Source organism: Leiobunum rupestre, chromosome 1 (genome assembly GCF_980474605.1).
Source record: "Leiobunum rupestre chromosome 1, qqLeiRupe1.1.hap1, whole genome shotgun sequence".
Lineage (NCBI taxonomy): Eukaryota > Metazoa > Arthropoda > Arachnida > Opiliones > Sclerosomatidae > Leiobunum > Leiobunum rupestre.
Genome location: NC_143384.1, coordinates 62,247,137 through 62,259,606, shown reverse-complemented (window position 1 = coordinate 62,259,606; position 12,470 = coordinate 62,247,137). Strand labels below are relative to the sequence as shown.

General features: G+C 39.9%; 1 protein-coding gene across 1 annotated transcript in view; it reads left to right on the top strand.

Moving 5' to 3' along the window:
- The window catches only part of LOC149964369 (putative glucosylceramidase 3), a 39,535-nt gene that overhangs the window by 8,774 nt on the left and 18,291 nt on the right, over nt 1-12,470 (top strand). The window contains exons 2-4 of the mRNA XM_090170755.1: nt 5,692-5,898; nt 9,260-9,409; nt 10,473-10,606. Of these exons, the coding sequence (XP_090026881.1) occupies nt 5,692-5,898; nt 9,260-9,409; nt 10,473-10,606 (491 nt within the window). The remainder of the gene's footprint in view (nt 1-5,691; nt 5,899-9,259; nt 9,410-10,472; nt 10,607-12,470) is intronic.

Here is a 12,470-nt window from a genome sequence, read left to right as displayed (position 1 = left end):
AATCCAAAAACAAAAAATCCAAACTCATTTTATCCCAGAAGGCAAAGAAAGACTTTTCAGCAATAAAGCAGCTTTTTAAAGAGAAAATTAATAAAGAAAAACCTGGATCTTTCATGTCAATCTTTATTAAGCAGCAATTAAAAGCTTTGGAAAGATCAAAATATGGCATGCGATGGGACAGTTTCTTTCTGAAGTGGTGCTCATACATCAAGAATAAGTCAAAGTCAGCTTACGAAGCCCTAAAAAAATCTGGAATTATCACGCTACCCACGACAAGAACATTGTACAATCACAATCACACTTTAAAAAACAAATCCGGGCTCAATGAAGATGCATTTAATGAAATGGTAGAAATAACAGACATAGACAACCTCCCTGAACACAAAAAATACTTCATACTTTTACTAGATGAAATGTCAATCAAACCAGATTTAATTTGCCATAAAGATACTGGATACCTTACTGGTTTTACTGATATTAGTGAACATCACAATACTCTTAATGATATTGAACAGAATTTAATGGGTAGTACTACACCGCTTCTTGCAACAAGTATCCTCCAACTTATGATCCGTGGAATTACCAGTAACATAAAAATTCCCTTTGCCCATTTTCCAACAAAAGGTGTTACAAGTGGCGAGCTTTATTCAATTATTTGGGAAGCCATTAGTTTGCTGGAAAATAATGGATTCAGAATTTTAGCTGTTGTTGGAGATGGGGCGTCAACAAATCGCAAGTTTTTCCGTATGTCTGCCATTGACGAAACAGCTGTTCCCTTCGTTACTCCTAATATCTACGCTGCTGATGAAGAAAGGGATATATTTTTTCTTTCGGATGCACCTCATCTAATAAAAACTGTTCGCAACTGCTTCAGTAATAGTGGTGCACACTCTAAGTCACGCAGTATGTGGAAAAATGGTGAGGATATTTCATGGAAAGTAATTTTCCGATTGTACTATTCCCAACTAAGAATGATAGGGCAGTTTAAAAATGCATCTCGACTAACATATGCCCATGTGTTTTTAAACGGGTATTCAAAAATGAAAGTTAATTTGGCAACCCAAGTTATGAGCGATACTGTAGCCTCTGCAATAGAAACGCTATTTGGTGATAATAAATACCCAGAAACTGTGAAGTTTATTCGCACATTCAACAAATTTTTTGATTTGTGTAATGTAAAAAATTGCATTGAAGGTGTACGTAAAAGGAAGTCTGATAAAAGAGTTTACAAAAATGAGAATGATGAACGATTAAAGGTAAAGAAGACCTTTTCAGAATTTTTCCATAAATAATATTATTTTTAATATTTTTTTTAGTGGCTTGAGGGAGATTTTATGAAATATTTGGACGACTGGGAGAAAGACGTTAATAATCGGACTGGAGATTTTTCTAAGAGTGCAAGGAGCAAGATGTTATTGAGCCAAACTACTATTGAGGGTCTACGCATGACAGGTATAATTATTTTTGGACTTCACAAAGGACTATGAAATAATTTAACTTATCAATGTGTTTTGTTTCACGATTATAGCTCTTTCGACAGTAGGAATTGTTAAATTTCTACTAAGAAAAGGAGCGAAATACATCTTGACTCAGCATCTAAACCAAGACCCTCTAGAACAGTACTTTGGGAGACAGCGTTGCGCGGGCGGTAGAAATTCGAATCCTTCAGTTGCTCTTTTTGAAGGCAACATGGACAAACTTAAAGCCTTGTCAGGGTTGGTTTTAGAAGCGATTAATGGAAATACGACAATTTCTGAAAAGGGAGTCAATTAATTTGATTGGTTTATCGTTCTTTTGTAGCTGTGTAGGTAAAGAATGCTTTGTATTTTCAATAATATTTTATTTACTGCTTTTTTCCTAAATTGGATTTTAAAATCATTGTACCGCACAAATAACATGAATTTAAAATATTTAGTTTAAAAATTGCACAACTATGCCTAGTCCTTGACTAGGTTTTGAAAGGCTTATTCATTAGGCACATTGTTTCGAAAGTTAATTTGTAGAGGGAAATATTACATTTGAGTTTCCATGAACATTGCTTGGAGGTAGGAACTGTTGAAATAAATCAATATCTGGATCCCCATTTAAAAAGTTAAAGCTATCATAATTTGTTATTTCTATTGAACTTTGGGTTGAGGTAGTAGGTTCAGGAATATGAATACAGGGGATTTCTTTTAATACTGTTTTACTTTGAACTCTTTTTTGGACAACACTTTTGGGAGATCTTGGTTTTTCATTTTCTGAAAAATGTTGAGTATTTCTTTTTATTTTCTTTGGAGCCATCACATTACTTGAGCTCTGAGGTATATTTTCAGCAGGTACAAATTGTTTATAAAGATCGAAATCAAGATCCTCGTTTAAAAAGTTAAAGTCGCCAATATTTTTTGTTGAGCTGTTGGCTTCGGGAATATGGATACTAGGTATTTCAGTTAAAAGCTGCCTTTGAAATCTTTTCTTTTTAAGATTTTGACTTTTTGGAGATATTGTTTTATTTCCTGGAAAAACTTGAGTAGGGCTATTTTTATTTATCAGTATGTTCTTTTTGTTTGGAGTCATCACATAGTTTGAGTTATGATATTCATTTTCAGAAAGTACGAATTGTTTTGTGGTGTCAACTTCAGGAATTTCTGTCAATACCGATTGTCTTGGAACTCCTTTCCCCTCGGTATTTTTTTTTATCACAGATACTGAGCTTTTGCTTTCTCTTTTGGAAGTACTTGGAGTGTTTTTACTTTCTTGCACGTTCTTTCTAGTCTTCTTCTTATCAGTTGAATTTATATTGGATTCTTTACTTTTCTCCATAAGACTTTTACGCAAAGCTTTCTTTGATCTGAGGGCTTCTTTGGTATCATATTGGTATCGTTCTAAAAGGTCTCTAACTAAACATTTCCCTCTTGTATTTAAAAAAACATCTAGAAGTTTCACAAGCCATTTTTTGCTATCCATTTCGTCATAAATTAATTTCCACCTTTGAACAATGTCATCGTTTTGTAAAATATGTTGCTTTGCTTTAATTTTAAGGTTTTGGTGTCTAATCTTTTTAATATCGGTTACATATATTAAGTCTGAAACAGTTTTAATGACTTTGACTAGAGCAAAAAATTCCTCAGTGACTGAAATCAATCCACCCCTTGATAGTTTTACTGTCCAAGACTCTGTTACATCTAGTTTGTCATCTTCAAATTCAATATTGCTTGGAACCTTATTTTTTACTATAGCTTCCGCTAGTTTCGTGGGACATTTACTTTTTACTAGTGAAAATGCTGAAAATCCAGCAACGTACCTTGTCACCGGAAGATTTTCAGCAATTTTTGTGTTAGAGATGACCTCCAGTATCTTGGGTTGGTCAGTCAATCCTAGAAGCTCCATTTTCTTCTCCGCTCTTTCAGCTTTTGATTGTTCTTTTGTAAGTGCGTGGTCAACTCCAACCTCCATTTTCACCATGAGCTCATGGAAAAATAAATGAAGCATGCGAATAATTAAATTTTTTTGGGTGGGTTCCAATAAAGTTTTAAAGCTTGGATGAATTTTGATTAAAATATGCCTAAGGCATTGCTCATTTCTCTCCATTTTTAAAATATTATGTACCTCTTTTAGGTATTCCTCCCTTGTGGAGTTTTTATATTTTAAAGTTTCAGCTTTAGCGATAACATATTTCACTAGTTCATCTTTTATTGCATCTAAGTTTGTAAAAAAGTTTAGTACTTGTTCTCTCTCCAAACGAAAGGCAAATTTTTGGGTATAAAGCTTTTTGAAAGTATACTCCAAGCAGTGGTTTACAGTACCTAAGAAAATGTTATAAATAATTAAAATAATAATAATATTCCAGTGTAAATAGTTGATAAATATTTACCTCTCAAGAGAAACGACATAATTTATTCGTTGCAAATACGTTTTCCAGCCAAATTTCAAATAATGACCCCGCCTCTCGGGGCGGTTACAAAATCGTGAAACCGGAAATCAACCTGGCCAGTTTTTTTGATCACGTGGTATTGTGAGCTACATTCTGAACCCATCTTTCTTCTCCCTATCTAAATTCTCTCTGGTACCTCTTTCTCTCCAATACTAATAATGGTTCGAAAAACAGAGTTCATTCCCATGGAGTGACTCAGTGGCTGTACCCTAGTGTTGAACTCGGTTGAACTCCTAAATCCCCACCCCCTTTTCGCAAGAGACATCTGATTAAAACATGGCCTGTCTGTCTCTGCACTAGTGACCCTTAACGGGTCAGAGTGTGCAATAACTGGTGGCTTTACCGGGGAGTCGGGGTCCGGCTCTTGTAACCCATAAGGGCGGTGGTGCACTGAGAGACGTTAGCTCTGATCAAATGGTCCTATCTCCACCTCCGTCTTCGGTCAGGTATGGGCTGGAAACTGGGTTTCGGCTCAGGCTAACGGAGAGGGTCCAGGTAAACTGGCCGCCTCGGAGGATTGGGTAGCCTGCTGTGGGGCGGCGGGTCTCCGTAGGAGGCGCAGTGGTCCTGTTTCCCGGTCTTTTGGGGCAACACCAGGTGTCCGGTGCCAGCTGTGCCCGGTTACGTGGACCGCTGTGTGCCCGTCGTTCCCCTTTAGGAGCTTTTTCTGAAGGGTGTGGTTCTCTACCTACGTAGGTAGGTTGTCGGCTGGAGTTGCTATAACATCCACTCTCTATCCCACAGCTGTGGACGAAGTAGAAGCTGGTCACCCCATTGCTGCGCCTTTGTCGGGAGTGGCTTGCGTCGAGGGTGAGACCATCAGTAGTAGGGTACTCCTACCCATGATGTATTTGTCACCTATCCGCGCTTGTGGACGCTGGAGTAGGGCATTCTGATGAGACCACCGGTGTAGTAGGCTGTTGATACGCTTGGAGCACCGGTATATAAATTTCTGACCACATCTCTCTGCACTAGTGTGGGATGAAAAATTAAAAAATTGGGATACTTTCGAAAACTCAATTTCTTCCGTATATAGGCAGGCGAAAAAACTTTCTATGATATCATAAAATATTTGTTTGTGTTTAGCCATAGGCCAAAAAAACTTCTATAGCCACGCGGAATAAACTTTTGAAATAGGTAAGCAGACGAATAAGTGTAGAAAGACTTGTAATATTACTGTAGATTGCAGTGGCGTAGCTAGCATGGGTGGCACCCGGTGCGGATATTATGGTGTGCTAGTCGGAACGTGTAAATTTTTTTTTCGAATTTCTCTAGTTTGTGTAAGTTTTTATTTTTTTCACGGCAGAGTGTACTGTACTACCAAACGACCCCAAACGGGTGGTACCCGGTGCGGTCCACAACCCCCTAGTTACGCCCCTGGTCGATTGTCACCTCGTAGTGAAACGACAGCGATAAACGTTTTGTAAGTGGTGACTAGTGCCACAAGTTGGCGAATGTTATATCCATAGAAATTGAGACCGGCCTCTAACCCGAATAATCGATTGTCCGGTGAAGAAAATATAGGATTTTAAGTCCCTTTTGAACTGACCATATTACTCGAAAATTTTAGAATAGTGACAACGGGATGCATGTAGATGTCACTGTGTTCAGAGATTCGCAATTTATACCGGCTTTCCCCTCTCTTGTCTTGTCGGCCATGTATGACGTTACAATTACTTTATGCCTCCCCTCCCCCCGAGGTCGAATGTACATCATACTTTTTACAGGTGAAGTTTTTTCGACATTTAACTTATAAACCTTTTTTGTTACAATTATAGCTGATGGAAATGGTTGTGCGGCTCGAAAATATGAGTACGACAGCGTCGTTTGCGTGTGTAACATGACGTACTGCGACCAGTTACCTCCTTGCAGACGGATGGAACCAGGGATAGTACAGGTATTCGAAACCAACAAAATAGGAAGTCGTTTTGACAAGCAAACCTTTTCACTCCAAGCGAGCGACCAAGAAGGAAATCATACTTCCGGTAGGTGAAACGGTTATCTTCAAAAATCCAAGTGTCTACAGGTTTCTTCGGTATTGAACTTAATAACAATAAGTATGACAATTAGCATAAATTATCACCAAATTGATTTTCATACTTATTTCTCAATCAAGGTTTAGTTGAATAGAGAGATTAAGCAAAGCGCACTAGAAGTTTCGACAACAACGTCTAAATGTTCACTTGACTCATGTCGTTGTTGTTCAAACTTCTAGAGTACTCTGATTAACCTCTCTATAGTGTCTGAATTTTACCAACAAGAAATTTAATACTACCAAAGACTATACTATATAAAATACTACTCAGATCGGTTGCAAGCTGTCCGTGTTGGAAAAAGGTTCGGTAAGAAAATGTTAAATTAAACAATAGGATGTGCCATACTTAATATTATGTTACTCATGGTATAAGTAAAAGAACGAAAGTTAAAGTCTGAACTGTAAAGCCCACATTTGCAACCGCTTTTCGCGGGGCCTTGGACGGTGAAATTTAATGTAGAAGTCTCTCGACCGGTATCAGGCAGTTACGGGGTACAGCGAAGGGGATATCCTCTCGCAGGTATTACCATCGTGTATGCGGGGACCCGCTGCACTTTGGTGGTCGTTTCCTCCTGTCAGGCGTTTCGCGACGAAGTTCTAGCCACTGATTTCGGCAGGCGTATCCAAATTGAGTTGGATGCCCGAACTCAAGGTCGTATTGCGGGAAACGCCCCCGAGGCTGATAAGGTAACAGGAGTGTTACGGCAATGTCACCCGACTACGAGCGGTTTCCTACAAACGTGGAGACCTCGTATTGCGCAAAACTCGTCTTCTTTCCGACGTGAGTCGTGATATAACGGCTTTGTTGGGGTATCCTTGACACATCGTCAGGGGAACCCGAACTCCGATGATTTCATAGGAGTAACGCCGCCGTGGAAAGGAGATGACCCTCTCTGTGCCGAAACCGGTAGGGGGTGGAAATGCCGGACGAAAAGAAGGAAACCATCTCCCGTCCCAAGAGGCAGAGATGGCGTAGATGGGATGGGAGTGGTGTAGACCCAAAAGCATCATCATTAAAATCTGCGTTTAAAGGCAAACGCCTTGTAACACTTTTTGTGTGGGGTCTAACGTCTTACTTGGAATTTGAGATAACTTGAATTTTGCGTAAAAAGCTGAAGATTGTTGGGCATTCGTGCCATCTTCAGCAATTGTAATCATGATCGAAGAGATCGATCCCGATCTCGCCAGTCAAGGAGGGAAGCAACTGATCCCTCTGGAAGTGGTGCATCCTGATCACAGTCTTGTTGGCAACTGCCGGGGCAGACGGCCCAAGGACGTCAGGGGCAAATAGCTCCAGTGGCAAAAGCAAGAAGTGGTCACAAGTTATTGGTCCCGATCTATCGTAGCATTTTCGGCGCCCACTCCTTTATGACAGCGCCCAGTGTGGTCGCACCGTTCACCCCGCCCTATGGCCGGCGCTGGTTCCGTTCAATCGCTACTTGAGTGGCACAAACTAGTGTCAGCGTATTGATGTATTTCAGCGCTGCTACACAGAAAAAAAGGTGTTTAGATACTAAACAGTTTCTTAAACACCAAAATGCAACAGAATATTTATCATGTTTAAAAACGATCATGTTTAGGCGATAGTGGTGTTCAGCTTTGCAACATCATGCGTTTAGAAATTAAACGTTCTTTGCTTCTCATATTTATCGTTAAAACATGTTTAGATAGAATACGTTTAGAGATTAAACATATTAAATGCTTTTGGCGCTTACAATGAAAACACGTCTAAAGATTTTTAAGATTAGTTGCTAAACATGTTCAAAGGTTTGGGTGTTGTGGTTTAAAACATGTGTTAATTGGCCGTATACGCCACTCTTTAAGTAGCCGTATATTTGAGTTGTTTAATTACGATCTAAAATAACATTAATATTAATTGGCTACGAAATAATGAAACTTACTGCCAATACTGTCGATTTCATTTCTTTAACTGCCTGATTATATTTTAGTGATATTAATTTAAATTATATTTGTGTTAATACGGCCTTAAATCACATCAAAAGTAATGTTATTTTATTAACTTTTAGTATAGTTCATGTTCAATTATTGATTTATATACATTAGTGTTAATTACCAATAACTTAAAATTATGAGATGATATAAGAACCCGGTCCATATTGTAGTTAACACTATTAATATAACGGTGGTTAACGAATATTTTTTTTTAGAAAAATAGAAAACGAAATTAAACGCAATAAATAGACAACGCGAAATATATATTAAACACGTAACGCAATATACACTTATTAAACCTCATTGTTTAGAATTATGTTTAAAAACATCAAAGTTTAATTTCTAAACATGACCTCTTACCAGCTGTTCCGGTTTGGAACACTACCGCAAAGATCTTGGAAGATTGTTTGAGAAACTCGTTTTATTTAAACAGATGTGTTTAAGGAAACAACACCAACTCTTACCCGTGTTTAGCTTTCAAACATGTTTAGATGTTGAAAACCTAAACACCTTTTTTTCTGTGTAGGTAGCCCAAGTACTTGGGGTAGTGGGACGCCCCAGTCTCCATGTCTTCCAGGGTTGTACCGTCGGGAGAGTATCTCTGTGGTTGTCTCCTTGGGTAGTTGTCCTTATTATGCAAGGGGTTTCTGATTCCAAGTCCGTCGAGCCGATTCCGGTCGTTGAGCTTGTCGCGACCCCTACCCCAATCTTCCCGTCGTCACGATGGATCTGGACGCTCTGTTGTTGGGGGATAACGACGTCTCTCACCTCGATAGCGGTGACGAGCACTTTCCTTAACAGCCTTTTCCTTTACTTAAGAGAGCTATCTCGTTGTTTTTGGCCAACGCTGCTGGGGAAGGTAGGGATTACTCATCCTCACTCGCGTTGTCAGCCTTCAAAATTCTTTGAAAGTGGCGACCTCTGACCCGTAGGGTATAGAGCGGGGCATCAGAGTGAATCCATGATGATTTCTTGGCGGGCTTTCGTCTCCAGCCAACTAGGTTGGAGACCGGTAGCGTTATCCGAGGGGCCCGCTATGCCCGCTATATAAGGGGCGTCCGAAATCCGACTTAGCGGGCCGAATCTGTTTTCTTATCTAGATACTTTATTTTTTATGGTAAATATATATATATATATATCATTATAAATAAAGAGTATTTTGCAGTTTAACTCTCGTACATGGTTTAAACATAAGCCGGCAATTTTCAGAATCATGAGGAGAACAAGGTGCTGCCCACTGAATCTCTTTTCACCTAAATATAGTCCTTCTTCACCTTTGAAATAAATATTTCTAATTAGATATTTCTGCTAGAAAAAAATTACGTTCGAGAGATTGAATAGTGAATTTGATTTCGCAGATTACGTGACCATCAACGTGAATTCCACGAAACAGTACCAACGTATCATTGGTTTCGGTGGTGCTTTCACGGACTCAGCAGGCATTAATATCAAGAGTTTGCCGGAGAAGCTTCAAAACGACATCATGGAGTCTTACTTTTCCGAATTTGGTAAGCAATGATACGTGCACTGCACTAGATATTTTACTCTTCTTGTAGCTTGTATGAATTCGGTAAGACTATACAATTTGGCAATTTTACACGCACTGCACTAGAATTCATGGGAACTTCAATGGTTTTAAACTTCTTGTAGCTTATATGAATTCTATGATTTAGAGGGATACTTCTATCGTAAAAGATATATTATAATCTTCATATAAGAATGTTATTTATTCCTAGGGAAAATGACTATGTAGAGACAATCTGCGGGCATCGCGACTGATTTTTAATCATCACCGGCGTGTGCTTCAATTGGTTTGGGAAGACATAAGCTTTAGGGAGCCAATTATATTTTATTTTTTAGGGGGATGGAGTTAACTCTTCGACCATAAAGAGGATTGGGAGCCACACTAAGAATCGTCTCAACAGAGTCATTCTCCCTTAGTTAAAATAATTAACATTATTGCTTAACGTTTGTAAAATTTCTTTTACGAGAGAATTGTTCAGCTAGGTAACTAATATGAAACATGTTGCTTCGCAGGCTTGAGGCAGTTTCCAATGAGGGCGAATTTCCCATCAAACCACGGATATGTACACTGAATGACGCCTTAACATTTACCACCGCTTTTACTCTAACTAACGATGCATAATGTAGAAATTAAACTGCATAAGGGTTTTTGCTTATAGAGAGTGAGAAGATGATGAAATTCTCGCACCACTACTTTTTTCCCGAAACGTATTTTGAATAAATAATGGAAGCCGGCGAATATACATGTTTCAAAATTGTTTTTAATTGTTGAGCCTCGTGATTGAGAAAGGTTGTCGTGTATTTTTCTGTTAACGCTTAGTACACCAATTATATTAAAGAACACGTTGATTGAAAGGTGGTTCATTGTGGGCAGGGTAATTGTAAAGGAGCCACCATATGCTAAAAATAACTTTGAAGTTGCTACAGTGCACATTTTACGTTAATTGAAAAATGTTCAAATTTAACTTAAGTATACTGGAAAATGTAGGGGTATTGTGTATACTATACTGTCTGTGACTTTTCTTTATACTTTAAACTGTATTATAGGTTCTGAATATAACGTGGGTAGAATTCCAATGGCCAGCACAGACTTCTCAACGTACGAGTATTCCTATGATGACGTCGAAGGCGACTTTGAGCTTCGAAACTTCAGTTTGCACACTGAAGATTTCGATTACAAGGTATTGATGATTTTTATGAATAGGTTGATCACTAATAGGGTTGCGCGAATACTACGTGTTTGGAAATTTAACGAAGGTAAGCGACGTTGACGTATTGGTCAGGCTAAATATTTATCAGATCATGACTAGTAATTCGGGCGTCATAGAAAGGGGAGGGGGCTTCTAAGGCTAGTGCGTGGGAACCGTAAAGCCATCTAGAAAGCAGCGCTAACATTCGGTCATCCTGTATGTTAAAACTCCGATTTTACTACACAAGATTAAAAATTCTCGCCATTTAGGAACAAAATCTTACAATCATTAAAACAATCAAAATTATTCGTCACGTAGTTACTAAGATTTTCTTTAAATGCAATCGTTCAAGGACGCAGACCTCTTACGCTGCCTTGTGCTACGTTCGTGCGTGTTGTCTTCGTCTTCGGAAGACTCACTCGTTGTCTGGTTTGTTCCGCTGGCTAACTTCTGAGGGAGTACTTCTTCGATTGGCTCTTCTCTCGGAAGGTTGCTTTCGATCTCGTCGTCGGAGTCCCCGCTCGAGACTTCCTCGGTGTTATCAAGTATCAGAAAACGCTTGGGTTTATCGACAGGAGCCGTGTTCCGGTAAAACGTCTGTTTTAGTTGAGTTTCCGGCAAATCCTCTATTAAATACCGGTTGTACTTAATCTTGTCGGCCACAACGTAAGGACCCCTATATTTCACCACCATCTTAAGGGATAGTCCAGTGGTTTGCGGTTGCCGTTCGACCACCATTAGGAAGGCGTCTTCGTCCTCCGAGCGTTGTACCTGATCCTTTGCTTTTCTTGGTAGGCACGGATAGCCTCGATAGCCGTTTCGCGGCGTCTTAAAACCTCTTCGTTGAACACTTCTTGAATGCCATCTTCTAGTATGCTCCCGGTGGGATTGCGATCTTTTTGATAGAATGCCACACGCCGGATTGCTTAACCGCAGGACGCTTATGAAAGAGGCATTCCATGCACGAGGAAATATAGTGCCGCACGTACCGTTTAAGCCTTGGGAACCAAATTTTATCGCGTATCCTCGTGCACTTTTTATCCACTCCGAAATGATCTAAGTCGTCCTGACAGTTTTTCACAACCTGCCATCTAGCTCGATACAGCACAACCAGAGGGACGGTTCACCCGGCTTCGGCTCCGTTGGAATAAACCTTTTGAAAAGCGTGCGTCGTTTTAATGCGAACTCTTTGTGGTTCTTCAAATCGTCCTTCGTCGGCTTCCCTTTTTTCGAAAGATTCACTTTTGTGGGCCGGATCTTGGGATCATCGTGTTGAGCCGCCGTCAAAAGGTCTGCAGAGGAGACTTCCGTGTGAAGAATGTCGACTTCTTCCGTGGCTTCCATTTCCTATGCATCGCCCCACAGGGCTCAGCTCAACGCGAATTACAGTCCCTAATGACGCTAAATTCGCGTCCAATCAAGTAAACGTGAAACTTCTCGAGGCCGCAATCGACGGCCAAAGTTTCCAGTTCGCTCGAATGATACTGGTCTTCATCACGTGTCGTCTTTCGGCTAGCGTAACAAATATGATGGCATTTCCTGTCCTTTGAAAGTTGCATTAGTATGGTACCCAGTTCGAGTTGACTCACGTCGGTATGCACTTCGGTTTGCGCTTTCTCGTCGTAGAGGGAAAGAATAGGCCTTTCCGCGAGCCATGTCTTTAGCCTGTCGAACGCTTGTTGTTGATTCGCCTTCCACGCCCACTCTGCATATATGCGTAGAAGAGTAGCCGCGAAGCCTTTTACAAACCATCTAATGTAACTAGGGAGTCCAAGAAAGCGGCGGAGTTCGAGCACGTTCGTTGGAACGGTTAAGTTTTCGACGCACTCAATTTATCTCGAACCCGGTCGTATAC